The sequence below is a fragment of the Erinaceus europaeus genome, chromosome 11, assembly GCF_950295315.1.
Source record: "Erinaceus europaeus chromosome 11, mEriEur2.1, whole genome shotgun sequence".
Classification (NCBI taxonomy): Eukaryota; Metazoa; Chordata; class Mammalia; order Eulipotyphla; family Erinaceidae; genus Erinaceus; species Erinaceus europaeus.
Window position 1 is genome coordinate 54998622 of NC_080172.1, and position 23532 is coordinate 55022153.

Below are 23532 nucleotides of genomic sequence, written 5' to 3' on the forward strand. Positions count from 1 at the left end.
TCCCCACCTGCAAGGGCTTCGCTTCACAGGTGGAGAAGTAGGTCTGCAGGTGTCTATCTCTCTCTACCACTCTCTGTCTCCCCCTTCTCTCTCCATTTCTCTGTCCTATCTAACAACAACAACATCAATAACAACGACAATAACTACAACAATAAAAAAGAAAGGCAACAAAAGGGAAAATAAAAATAAAATTTAAAAAGTTTAAATATTTAAAACACACATTTATGGAAAAGAGTGGGGAGAGGGAGTGAGAGAGAGAGAGAACTAGAGAACTGTTCTGGCACATGCAATGTCCAGGATCAAACCCATGCATGATTTTACCACTCCTACACTAACATTTTTTTCATTCATACAGGTGTGTGGGGGGGGGGGGTTTGCAAGACAGAAAGAAAGATACCACAGCTGGAATTACGCAGGTGCCATGGCACTCTCAGTGGTGCCAGAACCTGATCTTAGACTGTGCACATGGAAGGTATAATCCCTACCTAGTGAGCTAGGATTCTGACCTCAGTTGGTTTGTTCAAACTGAAATCCAAAGAAGGCCAATACATTGCATGTGGTTATGTCTCTCATAATAAAAAACCTGATTAGGGAACCAAGTGGTAGTGCAGCGGGTTAAGCACACATGACACAAAGTTTAAGAACTGGCATAAGGATTCCCTGTTCGAGCTCCAGGCTCCACACGGGGTGGGGTGGGGTGGGTAGGGTGTCACTTCACAAGCAGTGAAGCAGGTTTGCAGGTGTCTTATTTTTTTTTATATTTATTTACTTATTTTCCCTTTTACTGCCCTTGTTTTTCATTGTTGTTGTAGATATTATTGTTGTTGTTACTGATTTCATTGTTGTTGGATAGGACAGAGAGAAATGGAAAGAGAAGGGGACAGTCACTTCACAGGTGGAAAAGCAGGTCTGCAGGTGTCTATCTCTCTACCGCTCTCTATCTCCCCCTTCTCTCTCCATTTCTCTCTGTCCTATCTAACAACGACGACATCAATAACAACGACAATAACTACAACAATAAAAAAGAAAGGCAACAAAAGGGAAAATAAAAATAAAATTAAAAAGGATTAAATATTTAAAACACACACACACATTTATGGAAAAGAGTGGGGAGAGGAAGTGAGAGAGAGAGAGAACTAGAGCTCCAGGACACATTGGTGGGGTTGTCTGTCCATGGAAGTCTGGTCGGCATCCTGCTAGCATCTGGAACCTGGTGGTTGAAAAGAGAATTAACAAACAAAGTCACACAAATTGTTGACTAATCATGGACCTAAACTCTGGAATATTGCAGGTGAAGAGTTGGGGGGTTCTCCATTTTGTAGATAGCTAGTAGGCATGTTTTAGTTATATTCCAAAGGGCCTGTGGGTATACTAGTGCTTTTTTTTTTTTTTTTTTTTGCCTGAGCCTTAAATCTGATATGCAGGTGGTTCCTAATTACTGTCTGAGGAGGTGACATCATGGCTGGCAGAAGGACCAGAAAGCTGGATAAGGGAAGAAAGTAGCTCCCAAATATGGGAAAGGTGACTGTAAACCCCATCGATTTGATGTGATCTGGGGCCCATATTCAGATTAAGAGCCTATGTGACCTCTGCATCCCTGTAGATCTGAGCTCACATTCTGTGGTCATAAGTAGGAACGTTCCAAGCTGCCCCAATATCAGGACCCATCTTCCTCAGGTGTAGTAGCATAGAGTATATGTTGTCCAGCCTCCCTTTCAGAGGATAGAACATTCTCTACCATTGCTGATCCAAGTTGAGGGCAAGGTCCTATGGGGGCCCACAAAGGGGTCTGTTGTGTTGTTCCTGATAGAGATGACCGATAACAATGGACAGAGGGATTTATTTGAGGTCTAGGCCCATCATGTCTATTTGGGAATCTCAGGACTCCCCGAATAGGGCCCACTGCCCACACCTTCTAAGCCACACCTGTAATCACTCCTATTTTTGGGCGATAACTTCTTCCTAAGCATTTCCCCCTCTAGGAATGTGGACTCAAAATTATATTTGGAATGTTGATGGACAGTTTCACACTTCTGTAACTGCTTCCTGCTGACATAAGGCAGCGATAATAACCTCCAGGGTTATTGCTGGGCTTGGTGCCTGCACTACGAATCCACTGCTCCTGGAGGCCAATTTTCCCCATTATTGTTGCCCTTATTACTATTGTTATTATTGGAAAGGACAGAGAGAAATCAAGAGAGACAGGGAAGACAGAGTGAAAGATAAGACACGGTAGTCGGGCGGTAGCACAGCAGGTTAAGCACATGTGGCACAAAGCTCAAGGACTGACTTAAGGATCCTGGTTTGAGCCCCTGGCTCCCCACCTGCAGAGGAGTCGCTTCATAGGCGGTGAAGCAGATCTGCAGGTGGGGGGTTAAAGAATAGGGATGCTATCAGGGGAGGGGATGAGATAACAGAACTCTGGTGGTGGGAATTGTATCCCTCTTATCCTATGGTCTTGTCAGTGTTTCCATTTTATCTATATGTTGTGAGTCCTTCCCCCCCCTTTCATGTCCTGACATGTTGTTTTCTTTTTTTGTATTTATTTATTTTCCCTTTAGTTGCCCTTGTTGGGTTTTTGTTACTTTAGTTATTGATGTGATTGTTGTTAGGACATAGAGAAATGGAAAGAGGAGGGGAAGACAGAGAGGGCGAGAGAAAGACAGACACCTGCAGACCTGCTTCACCGCCTATGAAGCAACCTACTTGCAGGTGGGGAGCCGGGGGCTCAAACTGGGATCCTTCTGCAGGTCCTTGTGCTTTGTGCCACCTGCGCTTAACCCGCTGCACTACTCCCCGACTCCTCTAACATGGTGTTTTTTAATAAAAGTTTAATTTAAAATAAATTTTTAGATTTGTTTATTCCCTTTTGTTGCCCTTGTTTTATTGTTGTAGTTGTTCTTGATGTCGTCGTTGTTGGATAGGACAGAGAGAAATGAAGAGAGGAGGGGAAGATAGACAGGGGGAGAGAAAGATAGACACCTGCAACCTGCAGACGTGCTTCACTGCTTGTGAAGCGACTCCCCTGCAGGTGGTGAGCCTGGGCTCAAACAGGGATCCTTCCGCCAGTCCTTGCACTTTTGCACTTTGCACCACGTGTGCTTAACCCGCTGCACTACCAACCGACTCCCTATAAAAGTTTAATTTATCTGGGGGGGGGAGTTGATGTAATTTTGCACTCCACACACTGGTTTGTTGCAATCAGGGGGCTTAGGGGTCCAGCAAAGTCTTCTTTTTTTTTTTTTTCTCCAGGATTATCACTGGAACTCAGCACCTGCACTATGAATCCACTGCTCCTGGAGGCTATTTTTTCCTTTTTGTTGCCCTTGTTGTTTATATCATTGTTGTTGTTGTTGTTATTGTTGTCACTGCTGTCATTGTTGCTGGATAAGACAGAGAGAAATCGAGAGAGGAGGGAGAGCAGAGGGGGAGAGAAAGATAGACACCTACAGACCTGCTTCACCGCCTGTGAAACAACCCCTCTGCAGGTGGGGAGCTAAGGGCTCAAACTGGGATCCTTATGCAGGTCCTTGTGCTTTCACCATGTGCGCTTAACCAGCTGCGCTACACCCCCCCCCCCCCCCGGCCCCTCACCAAATTCTTCTAACTTCATTTGCTATGTTTGGTGTCATTTAACTTGTTTCACCTGGTCCCATCAGGATATACATAATGTCTGATCGCCCCACCTTTAGTGATACTAACATTGGTCAGTGAGTCAAGGTAGTTACAACTGGATATTTACAATAAAAAAATAAAAAGAAATTAGATTCTATTCATACAATATATAGATTTATTCCATTTAGTCAAATACCTAATGTGGGGGCCAGGCAATGGCATACCTGGTTGAGCGCATGTTATAATGTACAAGGACACATTTAAAATTGCAAGGGGAAGCTTCACAAGTGGTGAAGCAGTGCTGCAGGTATCTCTCCCCCCATCTCCCCTTTCCCATTCAATTTTTTTTGTCTCTATCCAACAAATAATAATTTAAAAAACCTAGCATGAAAGAACTTGCAGACTATTTTGAAGGCAATAGAAGAAATTATTTTTTTTATTTTTTTATATTTGATTTATTTTCTCTTTTGTTGTCCTTGTTTTTCGTTGTTGTTGTAGTTATTATTGTTATTGATGTTGTCGTTGTTGGATAGGACAGAGAGAAATGGAGAGAGGAGGGGAAGACAGAGAGGGGGAGAGAAAGACAGACACCTGCAGACCTGCTTCACCGCTTGTGAAGTGACTCCCCTGTAGGTGGGGAGCCGGGGTCTCGAACCGGGATTCTTATGCCAACCTTGTGCTTTGCACTACCTGCGCTTAACCCGCTGCACTACTGCCTGACTCCCCGCAATAGAAGAAATTATTTCCAAGTTCCAATTACGAGAGAAAAACTATACATCAGTAATTTAAATTTAATATAAACTGTACGCAAACGTGCACACATATACATATCTATATTAGTGCCCAGTTCTGGTCTTGGAATATCATTTTGCTTATTTGGTCTATGTTAACAAGTACTGTATTATTTTTATTTTAATTTCTACTTAATGAGAGATAAAGAGATAGAGAATATATATGTACTAGACCATCACTGGCATGTGTATTATTAGCAATTAAACTCAGACCCTCACCCTGTGCTCTCCCACTGAGCTACTACCTCCTTCCAAAGTTTTTCTTTTTCTTTTTTTTTTAAAGTTTATTAATGAGAAAAATAGGAGAGAGAAAGAACCAGATATCATCCTGGTAAATGTGCTGCTGGGGCTTGAACTCAGAACTCATGCTTGAGAGTTCAGTGCTTTATCCACTGAGCCATCTCCCAGACCACTCTCCTTCCAAAGTTTTTTATTTTTTTCTAATATTTTAATCTTTTATTTATCAAGACAATTCAAGTAGCACAAATTCACTTTTCAATTTAATTAAAGCTGAGAATCTTAAAGCAAAAATGAGTGCCTTTCATCAAATTCTGGGATAGCAACAGGCCTTAAAGAGAGTTCCCAAGGGGAGCCGGACTGTAGCACAGCAGGTTAAGCACACCTGGCCCAAAGTGCAAGGACCCAGCAAGGACCCACGTAAAGATCCTGATTTGACTGCCCGGCTCCCCACCTGCAAGGGAATCGCCTCACAGGCTGTGAAGCAGGTTTGCAGGTGTCTTATCTTTCTCTCCCTCTCTGTCTTCCCTCCTCTCTCCATTTCTTTCTGTCCTAACAACAACAACATCAATAAGAACAACTACAACAACAATAAAAGGGCAATAAGCGGAGTCGGCCGGTAGCGCAGAGGGTTAAGCACACTTGGCGCAACGCGCAAGAACGGGCGGAAGGATCCTGGTTCGAGGCCCCGGCTCCCCACCTACAGGGGGTGTCACTTCACCGGTGGTGAAGCAAGTCTGCAGGTGTCTATCTTTGTCTTCCCCTCTCTGTCTTCCCCTCCTCTCTCCAATTATCTCTAGCCTATCCAACAACGACGATATTAATAACAACAACAATAATTACTACAAAATAACAAGGGCAACAAAAGGGAAAAAATATTTTTTAAAAGGGCAACAAAAAGGAAAATAAATTTTAAAAAACTTAAAGAGAGAGAGAGAGTTCCCAGGGACCAAGTGATGGTGCACCAGGTTGAGCACACAAATTACAGTGCGCAAGGACCCAGGTTAAAGCCAATGCAGGGGGAAAGCTTCCCAAGTGGTGAAGGGGGGGCTGCAGGTTCTGTCTCTGTCTATCTCTCTCTCCCCTCTCAATTTCTCTCTATCTCTATCTGATAATAAATAAATAAATAAATAAATAAATAAATAAAATATTAAAAACAGAGAGTTCCCATAGTCTATGCTCACTACCGGGACATAATATCAAGGCTCCAGTTCGGTTAAATAAGCAAGCAAAATTATTGTTTATACAAGTACCTTTACAGATAACTAAATGTTGATAACCCTATATTCACCCATGAACTAGATACTAAAACACAAATCTAAAAACTAGGCAAATTTAAAGTTTATCAGCATCTTTACTGTAAATATTTCAGGATAAGGTACCTTAGAACAAATAAAGCACTTTGTGTATCTGATCGATCACAAGTGTTCAATAATATATACTTCTGACATATATATATGCATTTTGTTACTTAGTACATCCAAGTATGAACATATTTTAATATTTTATAATATCAAATAAGACATCTCAAGTTAATAATTTAAAGGAAGGAGTAAGGATTCAGTTCTGACTGGCTAGTATGAACCAAGAGGTTAATAATAAATGTATAATGTTCATCTATTTATACAAACATATAATGGTAAGGAATATGTAACCTGAGGAAATATTTAGCGATTCTTATTATTTTATAATTGCTTCTCCCCCCAATAGTTAATATTTGTATGTCTCACGTCTTACAATGATTTAAAAAGAGGTACATGAGGCAAAAATATGAATATGGACAATCTCAAAAAATGTTATTTAAGAAATAAAGCAGAGTCGGGTGGTAGCACAGCAGGTTAAGCACACATGGCGCCAAGCACAAGGACCAGCTAAGGATCCCGGTTCAAGCCCCGGGCTCCCCACCTGCAGGAGGTGAAGTGGGTCTGCAGGTGTCTTTCTCTCCCCGTCTTCCCCTCCTCTCTCCATTTCTCTCTGTCCTAACAACGACGACCCAATAACAACAACAATAACCACAACAATAAAAAAACAACAAGGGCAACAAAAAGGAATAAATAAATAAACATTAAACAAAAGAAATAAAGCAATGGAGCTCTGGACAGTGGCACACCAGATTGAGTGCACATGTTAGAATGTTCAAGGATACACGTTCAAGTCCCCAGTCCCTACCTGAAGGGAAAGGCAGATTCTTAAGCAGTGAAGTGATGCTATAGTTCTCTCTCTCTCTTTAAATTTAATTGTCTATTTATTGGATATAGACAGCCAGAAATTGAGAGGGAAGTGTGTGATAAGGAAAAGAGGCAGAGACACACCTGCAATCCTATTTCACCACTTGCAAAGTTTTCCTCCTACAGGTAGGAACCAGGGGCTTAAACCTGGGTCCTGGAAGTCAGGCAATGGCGCAACGGGTTAAGCACACATGGCGCAAACCAGGAGGACTGGCGTAAGGAGCCGGGTTCGAGCCACAGGCTCCCCACCTACAGGGGAGTCGCTTCACAGGCGATGAAGTAGATCTGCAGGTGTCTGTCTTGTTTATCTTTCTCTCCCCCTGTCTTCTCCTCCTCTCTCCATTTTCTCTCTGTCCTATCCAATAACAACATCAATAACAACAACAATAACTATAACAATAAAAAAACAAAACGTGGGTCCTTGTGCATTATAACATGTGCACTCAACCAGGTGCACCACCATCCAGCCCTTATCCCTCTCAGTCTCTGTCTCTCCCTCCCAATATTTCTGTCTCTTGTCTAATAAACAAAGCAGAGAACAATATTGGGTAAATCCTCAATGGACTGTAGTTTATTGCAACAGATTTGGGAATCAGAGGAGGAAGGGAAGAACACTAAGTGGAACTGGAGACCTAAGTCCAGAAGGTGGAATAGATGAAATATTTAGGGAGTCGAGCGTAGTGCAGCGGGTTAAGCACACGTAGCGCAAAGTGCAAGGACCAGCATATGGATGAAATATTTGGTGGAAGGTGAAACGACCCCCTCCCCTCCCCCTATTTCATGGAAATTTACCCTTGTGACGACAATTCTGTAAATAAACATTCCCTCAATAAAGTGATACTGAAGTTGGGGGAAGAAAGTGGGGGGGCGGGGGAAGACCTGTACTAGCAGGAAAAGTTACAATGAATAATTTGACCAAAGAACACCCTTTATTTTTTTTTTAAAAAAAACATTTTTAAATTTATTTTCCCTTTTGTTGCCCTTGTTTTTTATTGTTGTAGTTATTACTGTTGGTGGTGGTGGTGTCGTTGTTGTTGGATAGAACAGAGAGAAATGGAGAAAGGAGGGGAAGACAGAGAGGGGGAAAGATAGACACCTGCAGACCTGCTTCACCACCTGTGAAGTGACTCCCCTGCAGGTGGGGAGCCAGGGGCTCGAACTGGGATCCTTACTAGTCCTTGTGCTTCACGCCATATGCGCTTAACCCACTGCGCTACCACCAACCCCCTATTTTTTTTTTTTTTTTTTAGAAACAGCCAGAAATCGAGGAGTGATCCAGGAGGTGGCACAGTGGATAAAGCACTAGATTCTCTACCATGAGGTCCCAAGTTCAATCCAAGGCAGCACATGTATCTGGTTCTTTTTCTCTCTTCTGTCTCGTGAATAAATAAATTCTTTAAAAAAAAGAAGAAGAAGAAGAAAGAAAGAAATTGAGAAGGAAGTGGGAGATAGACAGAGACACACCTGCAGCCCTGCTTCACCACTCACAAAGCTTTCCCCCTGCAGGTGGGGACCGGGGGCTCAAATCCAGGTCCTTGTGCACTGTAACATATGCGCTCAGCCAGGTGTGCCACCACCCAGCCCCAAAGGATCCTTTCTATCTTTAATCAAGTGCAACAACAATTCTTACTAATATGTAAAAATGCAAACTAAAAATCTGAATTTTTTAAGTGTGTGTCTCAAAGAGCAGTAAGAATTTACTTACTTCACTAGAGCGGCTGCTTCAGGAAGTACATCAGCAAATGATTCTCGGAAGATGATTGCATTTTTCCTTTTACAGTTCTGTATGACATCATTGGCAAGGTAAAAGAGGTTCAAACGGTGGGGATAAGCAGCTAGAGACAAAAAAGACAAGAAATAAAACTAGTGAGTCCACCTGTATTTGTTTCAATTTTTTTCAAATTATGCAAGTTCTTTTAAATGGATGAACAGGAAATGAAGTAACTGATCCATTAATTAATCAGTCTGGTTAAACACCTTAAATGCTTAAAGTTATGTTTCTTTTCAGGGTATTTATTGAATAGATTTTGTCAATGTTTGAGACTAAAAAAATTTCACTCTGAAGAAACCAATAAAACAAAGTTACATGGGTGAAGATTCCACATACAAGTTCTTTTGATTTTATTCTCATTGATCCATTATCTTAAATCCATTATTAAAACATTTTTACCACTATAGTTGGTGTATTGCACCAAAGTAAAAGACTCTGGAGTGGGGTGGGGGGAAGAGTACAGGTCCAAAAAGGATTACAGAGGTCCTAATGGGAGTTGTATTGCTGTGTTGAAAACTGAGAAGTGTTATGCAATAAAGGAAAAAAAAATATCTATTTTTACCAGGGACACTTGGTTAAGCGCACGTTACCCCCAGTCCCCACCTGCCGCAGGTAAGCTTTGCGAATGGTGAAGCAAGGCTGCAGGTGTCTCTCTGTCTCTCTCCCTCTCTATCTCCCCCTTCCCTCTTGATTTCTGGCTGTCTCTACCCAATAAATAATCATTAAAAAAAAAAAAGAATTAAAAAATTAAAAAAAAAACCACACATTTTTACTAAAACCTTCATTATCTTTTCTTCCTTTGTATTTAGTCCCTAACTTCCTTTCTATTTATTTGATAGGACAGCAAGAGGAGGGGGAGATAGAGATGGAGAAAGATAGACACAGATAGTCTGGGTGATGGCATAATGGATAACTCTCAAATAGGAGGTCCAGAGTTCAATCCCCAGCAGCACATATACCAGAGTGATGTCTAGTTCTTCCTCTTTCTCCTCCTATCTTTCTCATTAATAAATAAATAAAATCTTAAAGAGAGAGGTAGACACCTTATCTGATCATATTTTTTTCTCACTCTCAGGAGATAAATTTTATGCTACTTCACAAAGAAGGCAGAAATCATGTAGTCTAGAAGGTTGTTCAGCTAGAACCCTGGACTAGCATATTAAATGTGTTGGGTTGGATCCCTGTCATTAAATGTGCCAGAGTTTCTGGGGTCCTTTTTTGTTCTCTCTCTTCCCCCCACTCATGTTAATAAATAATAATTTTTTAAATAAAAGTAGAAATCATAGATGATAATCGTGTTCTCTCAAAAATATGTATTTATATCAATCTACATGTATCAGTTAGGGACTTTCAGATGCAGGAATCTAAAGAAGTTTCAGACCCTCACTGTCCACTTTAGTATTTACTGACCCCCATAATAATAAGTTACCTATACATTATGTTATCTCATTTATATCACCACCACTCCACTTAAACAGAAATCCACAAGATTATCAATAAATTTCACCTTTTTAAAAAGATATACTTAGGGTGGGGGCAGATAGCATAATGGTTTTTGCCAGAGGCTCCCAGGTTCCATCCCCCACACCACCATAAACTAGAGCTGAGCAATGCTCTGGTAAAAAAGCAAACCAAAATAATAATAATAATAAGTCATAAAAAGATATACTTAATAATGAGAAAGAGAACATCAGAGCATCACTCTAGCACATATGCTGGGGAGCAAAATCAAGTTCTCCACTATTCCAATGTATTAAATTCAAATTTTGGAGCAGTGTGGTGGCACACCTGGTTGAGTGCACATACTACCATATGCTCGAGGATCGGGGTACAAGTGCTGAAAGACAACAGGAGAGAAAGAACCAGACATTACTCTGGTACATGTGATGCCGGGGATTGAACTCGGGACCTCAAGCTTAAGGGTCCAGTGCTTTATCCTTTGTACCATCTCCCGGACCACAATCCCCCTTCCCTCTTAATTTTACTATCACTATAAACAAAAAAATTATTAGGGGCCGGGTGGTGGCGCACCTGGTTGAGCGCATATATTACAGTGCGCAAGGACCTGGGTTTGAGCCCCTGGCTCCCACTTGCAAGGGGAAAGCTTTACAAGTGGTGAAGCAGGGCTGCAGGTCTCTCTCCCTCTCTATCACCCCCTTCCTCTTGATTTCTGACTGTCTCTACCCAATAAATAAAGATTATTTAAAAAAACAGTAGATGGAGGTAAATAGCATAATGGTTATGCAAAGAGACTCTCATGCCTGAGGCTCTGAAGTCCCATGTTCAGTCCCCCCAACATAGCACTCACTATAAGCCAGAGCTGAGCAGTGGTCTGGTTTAAAAAAAACACACAAAAAAACATTAAATGTTTAATCTGCAGATTTTAAAAACTACTTATTATATACGAGAAAGAGAAAAGGAGAGTGTGTATTTCACATAGGGTGAAGGAAAAAATCCAGGCAGTAGATTGAAGACCCCAACAATGTGTCCTGGAGCTCAGATTCCCCAGAGACACACCTTACTAGGGAAAGAGAGAGGCAGACTGGGAGTATGGACCGACCAGTCAACGCCCATGTTCAGCGGGGAAGCAATTACAGAAGCCAGACCCTCTACCTTCTGCAACCCTCAACGACCCTGGGTCCATGCTCCCAGAGGGCTAGAGAATGGGAAGGCTATCATGGGAGAGGGTGGATTATGGGGATTGGGTGGTGGGAATTGTGTGGAGTTGTACCCCTCCTATCTTATGCCTTTGTTCACTAATCCTTTCTTAAATAAAAAATTAAAAAAAAAAAAAAACAATAAAAAAAAAAAAAAAATCCAGGCAGTATTCTAGGACATGTAGCACCAGCAATCAAGCCAGGGTCCTCAGGCACGTAAATTTGACATGATACCAGATGATACTGAATTTCTTTTGTTCCCCCCCCCCCCCCTTAACCAGAGCACTGCTCAGCTTTGACTTATGGAGGTGCAGGAGACTGAACCTGGGACTCTCAAACTTCAGGCATGAGAGTCTGTTTGTATAACCATTATGTTATCTACCCCACCCTTACTTATTACCAGAGAACTGATCTTCAGCTCTGGTTTATGTTGGTTCTGAGGACTGAACCTGGTCTGTCAAGCATGAAAGTCTATTTGCATAACTATTATGCTATCCCCCAGCCAAAGCCTACATCTCCTTTTAAAATATTTTATTTAGGGGGAATCAGGCAGTAGTGCAGTGGGTTAAGCGCATGTAGTGCAAAGTGCAGGGACCTGCATAAGGATCCCGGTTGGAGCCCCCAGCTCCCCACCTGCAGGGGAGTCACTTCACAGGCGGTGAAGCAGGTCTGTAGGTGTCTATCTTTCTCTCCCCCTCCTCTCTCCATTTCTCTCTGTCCTATCCAAGACAACATCAGTAACAACAATAATAACGACAACAATGAAAAACAACAAGGGCAACTAAAGGGAAAATAGATAAACATAAAAATATTTTTTAAAAAAGACATTGATGAGGGAGTCGGGCAGTAGCACAGCGGGTTAAGTGCACATGGCGCAAAGTGCAAGGACCTGCATAAGGATCCCAGTTCAAGCCCCCGCTCCTCACCTGCAGAGGGGAGTCGCTTCACAGGTGGTGAAGCAGGTCTGCAGGTGTCTTTTTCTCTCCCCCTGTCTTCCCCTCCTCTCTCCATTTCTCTCTGTCCTATCCAACAATGACAACAATAAAACAATAAGGACAACAAAAGGTAATAAATAAATTTTTTTTTAAAAAGACATTGATGGGGGAAAAAACTGAAGATGACACAAATAAATGGAACAATATTCCAGGCTCATGAATTGGAAGAAATAATATTAGTGTCCATATAACCCAATCTACTGATTCAATAACAATCTGACCCAAATTTCAGTGATATTTTCAAAGAAACTCTTGAAATGTATGTGAAACCACTTAAAGACCCTGACTAGTCAAAACAATCCTGACAAAAGAGAAGAAAGCTGGAGGCATTATACTTCCTGATTTCATACTATATCACAAAGGCACAGTAGTCAAAACAGTATGATACTGTCTAAAATCCAATGCATAGATCAGTGGAATAGAGCAAGACAAAAGCTCAGAAATGGGGCCTGGTGGTAGCACCGCGGGTTAAGCACACATGGTGCCAAGCGGAAGGGCCAGCATAAGGAACCCAGTTCGAGCACCCAGCTCCCCACCTGCAGGAAGGTCGCTTTACAAGTGGTGAAGCAGGTCTGCTGGTGTCTATCTTTCTCTCCCCATCTTCCCCTCCTCTCTCGATTTCTCTGTCCTATCCAACAACAACAACAGCAATAACAACAACAACAACAACGATAAACAACAAGGGCAACAAAAGGGGAAAAATAGCCTCCAGGAGCAGTGGATTCATACTGCAGACACAGAGCCCCAGCAATAACCAGAGGCAAAAAAGAGAAATAAACCCAGACACATATAATAATTAATTTACAAAAAAATTCACTATATATAATGGGGGGAGGGCACTTTCTTCAATAACTGATGCTGAGAAAACTAGAAAGCCACATGTGAAGCAATAAAACTGGACCACTATTAAAAGTATACAAGGGGTAGTCCGGGAGGTGGTACAGTCAACAAAGCATTAGACCCTCATGCATGAGGTCCCAAATTCAATCCCCAGCAGCACATGTACCAGAGTGATGTGTGGCTCTTTTTCTCTCTCCTATCATTTCTCATGAGTAAATAAATGAAATCTCTTTAAAAAAATATACAAAGGGGTGAAGTAGATAGCGTAATGGCTATACAAAGAGACTTTCATGCCTGAGGCTCAAATGTCTCAGGTGCAGTTCCCCTTATCATCATAAGTCAGAGCTGAGCACTGCCCTGGTAAAAAATAAATAAATAAATTGGGAGTAGCGTGGTGGGATAAGCGCACGTGGCACAAAGCACAAGGAGCAGAGTAAGGATCCCAGTTGGAGCCCCTGGCTCCCCACCTGCAGGAGTGGTCGCTTCGGTGAAGCAGGTCTGCAGGTGTTTTTTTCTCCCCTACTCTGTCTTCCCCTCTTCTCTCAATTTCTCTCTGTTCTATCGAACAACAACAGCAATAACAGCAATAATAGCAACAACAATGATAAATAACAAGTGCAACAAAAGGGAAAAGAAATAATTAAAAAAAAATTAAGCAGAGCTGCAGGTGTGTCTCTATCCCTCTCTATCATCCTCTTCCCTCTCAATTTCTGCTGTCTCTAACCAATAAATAAAGATAATTTTTTACAAGTTAAAAAAACTAAAAGTATATAACTACAACAATAAAACAAGGGCAACAAAAGGGAATAAATAATTTTTTTTTTTTTAACTGGGAGTCAGGCAGTAGCGCAGCAGGTTAAGTGCATGTGGCGCAAGGCGCAAGGACCGGCTTAAGGATCCCGGTTCAAATGGTCTAGGAGGTGGCACAGTGGCCAAGCCACTAGACTCTCAAGCATGAGGTCCTGAGTTTAATCCCTGGCAGCACATGTACCAGAGTGATGTCTGGTTCTTTCTCTCTCCTATCTTTCTCATTAATAAATAAATTAAAAAAAAAAAAGATCCCAGTTCAAGACCCCGGGTCCCCACCTGCAGGGGAGTCGCTTCACCAGCAATGAAGCAAGTCTGCAGGTGTCTATCTTTCTCTCCCCCCTCTCTATTTCTTTCTGTCTTATCCAACAACGACATCAATAACAACAATAAAACAACAAGGGCAACAAAGGGGAATAAATAAATAATTAAATATTAAAAAATAATTCTGGGAAGCTGGGGAATGTTAAGCATGTACAAACTATTGTATTTACTGTTGAATGTAAAACATTAATTCCCCAATAAAGAAATTTTAAAAATAATTCTTAAAAAATTAAAAGTACAAAAAAATTAACTCAAAAATAGATTAGAGTCTAAAGTATAAGAGCTGAAACCATAAAACTCCCAGAGAAAAGTACATGTGCTAAGCTTTCTGACATCAGTCTTGGAAACGATTTTTGGGGACTGACACTATAAGCACCAAAAGCAAAAATAAGCAAAAGCTTCTACAGAAGAAAAGAAGTCAACAAAATAAGACAAACCTACTGAATGGGAGAAAATATTTGCAGCTTACTGGAAAGGAATTTAATATCCAAAATATATGGAACTCATACAGCTTACAGCAAAAACGCAGTCTGATTTTAAAATGGACAAATGATCTGAACAGACATTCCTCCAAAGAAATATAAATGTAGGGAGTCGGGCAGTAGCATAGCGGGTTAAGCGCACGTGGCGGCAAATCGCAAGGACAGCTCAGAGCCCACGGCTCCCCACCCGCAGGGGAGTCGCTTCACAGGTGGTGAAGCAGGTCTGCAGGTGTCTATCTTTCTCTCTCCCTCTCTGTCTTCCCCTCCTCTCTCCATTTCTCTGTCGTATCCAACAACTATGATATCAATAACAACAACTACAACAACAAAAAAAGGGCAACAAAAGGGAAAATAAATTTAAAAAATTTAAAAAAAGAAATATAAATGTTTAACAAGTATATGGGAAAATGCTCAAATCATGGCAAGGGCGGTGGTGCAGCAAGTAAAGCACCTGACCTGTAAGCATGAGGTCCTGAGTTTTATCTGGAAAAAAATCATTTATCCCTTCCCCCATAAGGCCAGGAGGTAGCTCACACAGTATTCTTATCATGCATAAGGCCCTGGGTTCAAATGCAAGCATCAGGGTTAGTACCAGGAACTGGAGGAATGATGGAACAGTTCTGTGGTGCCTTCTCATTCTGAGGCAAGAGAGATCACTCAGTGATTACATATATACAAGGCCCTGAGTTCAAGCCCTAAGCACAGTATTTAAGGGAAAAAAAAAATTTTTTTTTTCCTCCGAGGGCCAGTAAGACAGCTCTTGCTTTACCAAGAGGGAAACTTCAGGGCTTTGGTATCTCTCTCATTCTATCTTCCTAAAAAAGAGTGGCGATGGGGGGTCCGGCAGTAGCGCCGCTGGTTAAGCCATATAGCCTGAAGCGCCAAGACCGCTTAAGGATCCCGGTTCGAGCCACGGACTCCTCACCTACAGGGGGGTCGCTTCACAAGTGGTGAAGCAGGTCTGCAGGTGTCTTTCTCTTCTCCTCTTTCCATTTGTCTTATCCAACAACAACATTAATAACAACAGTAATAACCACAACAACAATAAACAAGGGCAGCAAAAAGGGAAAAAAGTAGCCTCCAGGAGCAGTGAATTCACCGAGCCCCAGCAACAACCCAGCAATAAAAAGGGGGGGGGGTAGCACAGCGGGTTAAGCGCACATGGCGCAAAGCACAAGGACCCGCATAAGGATCCCGGTTCAAGCTCCTGGCTCCCCACCTGTAGGGGGGTCGCTGCACAGGCAGTGAGGCAGGTCTGCAAGTATCTATCTTTCTCTCCCCCTTTCTGTCTTCCCCTTCTCTCTCGATTTCTCTTTCCTATCCAACAACAATGACAGTAATAACAACAATAATAATAACCAGAATAACGATAAACAAGGGCAACAAAAGGGGAAAATAGCCTCCAAGAGCAGTGGGAATCATGTACTGATTCCCAGCAATAACCCTGGAGGCAAAAAAAAAAAAAAAAAAGAGTCACCCTGAAGGAGTAAAGCCATAGCCATGAAAAAAAAATATATAAAATAAATAAAATCCCACACCAGCTATCCCAAGTAGGTTTATCTTTTTTTTAAATATTTATTTATTTATTTCCTTTTTGTTGCCCTTGTTGTTTCCATTGTTGTTGTAGCTATTATTGTTGATGTCGTCGTTGTTGGATAGGACAAAGAGAAATGGAGAGAGGAGGGGAAGACAGAGAGGGGGGAGAGAAAGACAGACACCTGCAGACCTGCTTCACCACTTGTGAAGCGACTCCCCTGCAGGTGGGGAGCCGGGGGCTCCAACCGGGATCCTTGAGCCGGTCCCTGTGCTTTGCTCCACGTGCGCTTAACCTGCTGCGCTACTGCCCGACTCCCCCAAGTAGGTTTATCTTAAACATCTTTTATGACTGGACAAAGGGCTATTTTCTAGAAAATGTTGCCTATAACAAACTCAAAACACTAGGTTAGTGAGATAGCATAATGGTTATGCAGAGACTTTCATGAGCAAGGCCCCAAAGGTTCCAAATTCAATCCCCAGCAGCACCATAATAAGGCAGAGATCAGCAATGCTCTGGAGGAAAAAACAAAAAACCCTCAAAATGTAAATTTATCTTCTCTACTTATCAAAACAATTCCAGCAATGTTTTGCAAAGCTTGTAAGATGCTGGTATTATTCAAATTTTTATTTTGTGCAAAGCACATGCTATAATAAATGCTGTTTTGATGTTTTCTGCCAGAAAAAAAATCAGATGCCATACAATTGGAATCATTCAACTTCTCGTCTGTTTACTATTAATACTCTGTCACACCCACTATATCTCTCCATATAAAAGACACAGTACAGATCTCTTTTTTGCCAAACTATCTGAAAGTGTGTTACAGACAGCAAGACACCCTCACTAAATATACCAGCACATATCTCCTAAGTACAGAGACATTCTCTTATATAATGAGAGGCCTCTACTACAACTAAGGAAACTTACACTGATTCAACATCATCTGCTAGCATAAAAGTTCATCCTCTAATGTTTCCAATTATCCTCAGAATATTTACGGCTATTTTTAAAAATTTATTTATTTATTTATTATTGGATAGAGACAGAGAAATTGAGAGGGGAGAGAAACAGAGACACCTGAAGCCCTGCTTCACCACTTGTGAGCTTTTCCCCTGGGAACCAGGGTCTTAAACCTGCATCCTTGCACACTCTAATGTGTGTGCTTAACCAGGTGAGCCACCAACTGGATTCTTTATGATTTTCTTTTTTTTTTTTTTTTAAGATTTTATTTATCTATTCATGAGAAATGATAGAAGAGAAAGAACCCGACATCACTCTGTTACATGCACTGCCGGGGATTGAACTTAGGAACTCATGCTTGAGGGTCCAATGCCTTATCCACTGCGCCACCGCCCGGACCACTATGGCCATTTTTTATTGCTGTTTTTACACTTTTCCCCCCCAGATTTTTATTTATTTATTTTATTTATTTTACCAGAGCACTGCTCAGCTCTGGTTTATGGTAGTGTGGGGGAATTGAACCTGAGACTTTGGAGTCTCAGGCAGGAGTCTCTTTGCATAACCATTATGCTATCTACCCCCACATTTAAAAAATTAATTCTTTTTGGGGCTGGATTGTGTCACACCTGGTTGAGCGCACATGTTACAAGGCACAAAGACCCAGGTTCAAGCTGCAAGGGGAAAGCTTTGTGAGTGGTGAAGCAGGGCTGTAGATGTCTCTATCTCTCTTCCTATCTCCCCCTTCCCTCTTGATTTCTGTCTCTATCCAATAAATATATAACTTAAAAATTAAAAAAGCGGTCAAGGAAGTGGCACAGTGGATAAAGTGTTAGACTCTCAAGCATGAGGTCTTGAGTTCGATCCCCAACAGCACATGTTCCAGAGTAACATCTGGTTCTTTCTCCTCCTATCCCTCTAATAAATATATTTTTTAAAAAAAAATTTTTTTAAACATGAGGTCCTGGGGGCCTGGTGGTGGTGTGCCTGGTTAAGTACACACAACATCATGCACAAGGACTGAGGTTCAAGCCCCAGTCCTCACCTTCAGGGGTGAGGTTTCATGAAGCAGTGCTGCAGTTCATTCTCCCTTTCTCCTCTTCTTCTCAATTTCTCTCTGTTCTATCCAAATAAATAAATAGAATGAGGTCCTAAGTTTAATCCTGGCATTGCATGAACCAGTGATGCTCTAGTTTTATCTCATTTGCATTAATAAATAATTTGTAAGTGGGAATACTCTTTTTTTCCTCCAGGGTTACTGCTGGGGCTGGGTGCCTGCAGTAGGAAGGAATCCACTGTTCCTGAAGGTCATCCTTTTTCTGTTGCTGTTGTTGCTGCTGTTATTGTTATTGCTGCTGTTGTTGGATAGGACAGAGAAACTGTGAGAAAATTATGCCTTAAACTTCAATACAGAAGAATTTTAAATAATCCAGACACTGCTCCCTGAAGGAGGTAGAGCATAACTCTCCACTCTTTACGTGTGCACTAGATACAGTGATTATTTTTCTTGTCTGTCTTCCTTTTTTTTTTTTTTGATAGAAGAGAAATTGAAAATTGAGAAGGAACGGGACATAACGAAGGAGGGGGGTAGAAAGCGTAATGGTTATAAAGAGACTCTCATGCCTGATGCTACAAAGTCCCGGGTTCAATCGCCTGTACCACAACTAGAGCTACATCGTGCTCTGGAAAGAGAGAGACAGAGACACAGACCTGCAGCACTGCTTCACTACTTGTGAAGCCTCCCTTCTGCAGATGTGGACTGGGGGCACTTGAGCATGGTAATGGGCGCTCAAAGAGGTACACCATCAACAGGCCCCTACAATGATTCTTTACAAATGCACTTAAGAGGGAGGAGGAGAAAAACTTTGCAGGGAAGAAACTTGACGACTGGGCCTCATTTAATAAAGGTTAGCATCATCAATGATAAATTATGTGGACAGGTTACCCTTTATAATGATGTAAAGAGAAAGGCATTTTGCTTCTATGTTCTTCTTCCCTCGAACCTAAAATCCCAATAAATCATGAGAAAAACAATATTGAGGGAGTTGGGCAGCAGTGCAGCAGGTTAAACGTACGAGGTGCAAAGTGCAAGGACCGGCATACGTATCCGGTTTGAGCACCTGGCTCTCCACCTGCAGAGGTGTCGCTTCACAGGTTTCAAATACGTTAAACATTATGATGATTACAGGTGATTAAAAAAAAAAACTCATTGAATGGATAAATTAAGTCAGTTTTAAAAGTTACTGATACATAAAGATTTGTTTCCAGAGCCAGGCGGTGGCGCACCTGGTTAAGTGCACACATTACAGTGCACAAGGACCCAGGTTCAAACCCCTGGCCCCCACCTACAGGGGGAGAGCTTTGTGAGTGATGAAGCAGGGCTTCAGATGTCCCTCTGTCTCTCTCTGTCTCTATTTTCCCCTCTCCTCTCAACTTCTCTATCAGATAATAAATAAATAATAGTTTAAATTTTTTTTCCCAAAATAACCAGCCTCCATATTAACTAAAGACACTGATATTAAAGACACCCAGCACTGAAGTTTCCTTAGCATAATAGGGACCAGACTTTAACCTGGGTCATGTGAATAATAAAATAGGTACCCTCTGAGGTGAGCTGTCTTACTAGCTCGGACCAGCATTTTGAATAATGTCCCTCAATATTGTTTTTCCTTTTCTTTTTTAATTTTTTAAAATGTTCATTTATTTATTTATTCCCTTTTGTTGCCCTTGTTGCTTTATTGTTGTAGTTATTATTGATGTCATTGTTGTTTGATAAGACAAGACAGAGAGAAATGGAGATGGGGAAAATAGAGGGGAGAGAGAAATCTGGAGTAAAATGGGGAGGGGGTACACCTCTCTTTCTATTTGACCCAGAAAAGTGAATCTCAATGATAACAAAACAATCTGTTGATACTAAAGGAGTAAATGTAATATGAATTTTGGTGGGCTTCTCATACAGAAAAAGGCAATAAACAAAAATCAAAGTAATTCACAAATAAAGTTAATAACTCTATTTAATAATGATGAATCAAGGGTTAGGAAGAGAAGATAATGGTTATGCAAAAGACTTTCATACCTGAGGCTCCAAAGTCCCAGGTTCAATCCCCAGTGCCACCATAAGCCAGAGTTGTGCAGTGCTCTGGTCAGTGTCTATTGCCACTTCATAGCTCTCTCATTAAAATAATTTCTTTTAAAATAGTAATTATGAATCACAATGTTTCGTGTGCTATAACAAACACAAATGCACCATACTATTTTAGGATCTTAACAACAATAGAAGTCAGAGAATTCCATATTATCTTTGTAAATTTCCTGTGAATCTACAGGTATTCTAATTAAACGTTGTTTTTAATTACATTTTCCTCTAAGTCTCTGTGGTACCTAGCTATGATTCAGTGAAAGGATCCTGCAAAATATTCAGTCTGTCACATCCTCCGAAACAGAAGTTCTCACAGTCATCCTTCAAACCAATAATCATGTTCCTACCAGAACCATGTTCCACTGAAATGCTGACAACCTTTCTCTTCTCTTGGTTTCAAGTAACCACTTTGCTCTGTCTCTCTAGGAGATATATTTTTCTGGGAAACTTATGTTTCCTGGGGTTCTTTCATTCACTCTATTCTCTTCTTTCTTAAAACACTGACTCCTAAAGTCCTCATCTAACTACTACCAATATCCTTACAATTCTCAGAACTATATCTTTAGTTCAAATCTCCCTGCCAAAGTAAGAGTGGTTATAAACATATTTCTTAAGTAAATCAGACCTAGTTTTAAAACACATCCCCTATTTTAAGTGTATATCATTTATTTTTAAGTTAAAATTTAAATTATTTATTTATGTTCCCTTCTGTTGCCCTTGTTGTTTTATTGTTGTTACTGATGTCGTCATTGCTGGATAGGACAGACAGGAATGGAGAGAGAAGGGGAAGACAGAGAGGGAGAAAGAAAGACACCTGCAGACCTGCTTCACCGCCTGTGAAGCCACCCCCCTGCAGGTGGGGAGCCCGGGACTTGAACCGGAATCCTTACACCAGTCCTTGCGCCACCTGTGCTTAACCCGCTGCACTACTGGCCGACTCCCATTTTAAAAATTTTTTTTAATTTTCTTTTTTACCCCTTTTGTTGCCCTTGTTTTATTGTTGTTATTATTGTTGTTAATGATGTCGTTGTTGCTGGATAGGACAGACAGAAATGGAGAGAAGAGGGAAGACAGGGGGAGAGAAAGATAAGACACCTGCAGATCTGCTTCACTACCTGAGCCAGGTGCTTGAATCAGGATCCTTATGCTGGTCCTTGCAATTCACACCACGTGCGCTTAACCCACTGCACTACCGACTGACCATCTTAAAAAAAAAAAAATTATTTATTTTACCACAGAACTGCTCAGTTCTGGCTATGGTGGTGCAGGGGGTTGAACCTGGGACTTTGGAGCCTCAGACATGAGAGCCTCTTTGCACAACCATTACGCTATTTACCCCTGTCCTTAAGTGCACCCCTCCCTTTCTCTCTCACACACACGAGACAGAGAAATTGAGAGGGAAAGGGGTAATAAAAAATGAGACACTTGCAGCACTACTTCACTGCTTGTCAAGCTTTCCTCCTTCACGTGGGACTGGGGCGTGAGTCTAGGCCCGTGCACATTGTAGCATGAATGCTTTAACTCGTCTCACCAACAACCCCATGCATTATCCTTTCAAAGGTTGTCATGATTGCATGACAGAAAAAAAAACAACAATAAATTCCTAAGACAGCATCAAGTATATAGCTGCTGAAAAATACTAGCCAATATTAGAACTATAAACATTATCTAAATGGCTAATTATTAATTAAAAAGCTCTTCTCAGATGTCTAGACACTTCAACTTCCTATATTCAACCTGATGTAATCATCTCCTTACTCGTTCCTCTCAGATTCTCAGTCACCCAAGACAGGACTCATATTTCTTCCAAACTGTCTTCTAACCTCATGTCTTCTTTATTTTTTCTGTAAGAGATTTTATTTATTATTGAATGGATACAGAGAAATTGAGGAGCAAAGAGATAGAAAGGGAGAGAGAAACAGGGAGACAGACACCTGCAGCTCTATTTCATCACTTGTAAAGCTTTCCCCTGCAGGTGGAGACCAGGGGCTTAAACCCAGGTCCTTATGCTCTGTAGTGTGTGTGCTTAACCAGGTGTACCTCCACCTGCCCCCCTATCAAATTCTGCTCTCTACTGGCTGGGGAGGTAACAAGGTGGCTAGAGCACAGAATTTGCAAACATAATGTCTCTAGTTCAATCCCTAGCACCACACATCCCAGAGTGGTGCTCTGGTTCTCTCATAAGTTAAATAAAAATCTACTTTTCAACACTTAGTGACTCTTTTCTGTCCACTCCACTACTTTAATTCAAATCTTTGTTACTTGGGGCAGGGGAGATAGCATGTGTATATATACAACAATTTACTCAGACACTCATCTGCTGTTGGACACCTAGGTTGCTTCCAGGTTTTGGCTATTACCATAAAAGTCTTTTTGCGGGGGCTGGGTGGTAGCGCAGCGGGTTAAGCGGACTTAGTGCAAAGCACAAGGACAGGCTTAAGGATCCAGGGTGAAGCCCGGGCTCCACAGCTGCAGGGGGTCCCTATACGGGCAGTGAAGTAGGTCTGCAGGTGTCTCTCTCTCTCTCTCTCCTCCTCTCTGTCTTCCCCTCCTCACTCTATTTCTCTCTGTCCTATCCAACAACAGCTGTGACAACAATAACAACTACAACAAGTCCAACAGGGCCAACAAAATGGGAAAAATGGCCTCCAGGAGCAGTGGATTCATAGTGCAGGCACCATGCCGCAGTGATAACCCTGGAGGAAAAAAAAAAAAAAAAAAAAAGCCTTTTTGTGGGAGTCGGGCTGTAGCACAGCGGGTTAAGCGCCCGTGGTGCAAAGCGCAAGGAGGCATAAGAATCCCGATTCGAGCCCCTGGCTCCCCACTCGCAGGGGAGTCGCTTCACAAGCGGTGAAGCAGGCCTGTAGGTGTCTTTCTTTCCCCCTCTCCTCTTTCCATTTCTCTCCATCCTATCCAACGACATCAATAACAACAATAATGACAACAAGGACAACAAAAGGGAACATTTTTTAAATATTTTATTTATGAATGAGAAAGATAGGAGGAGAGAGAGAGAAAGAACCAGATATCACTCTGGTACATGTGCTGCCAGGGATTGGACTCAGGACCTCATGCTTGAGAGTCCAATGCTTTATCCACTGTGCCACCTCCAGGACCACAGGAATAAGTATTTTTTAAAAAATGTAAAAAAAAAT

The 23532-nt window shown here is 41.6% G+C and overlaps 1 protein-coding gene across 4 annotated transcripts in view; it reads right to left on the reverse strand.

Annotated features, from left to right (window-relative positions):
• Positions 1-23532, reverse strand: part of RPRD2 (regulation of nuclear pre-mRNA domain containing 2) — a 75444-nt gene that overhangs the window by 39066 nt on the left and 12846 nt on the right. For all 4 annotated transcript variants that reach the window (XM_060201757.1, XM_060201758.1, XM_007531556.2 and 1 more), the window contains exon 2: positions 8577-8706. In XM_060201757.1, coding sequence (XP_060057740.1) covers positions 8577-8706 — 130 coding nt within the window. The remainder of the gene's footprint in view (positions 1-8576; positions 8707-23532) is intronic.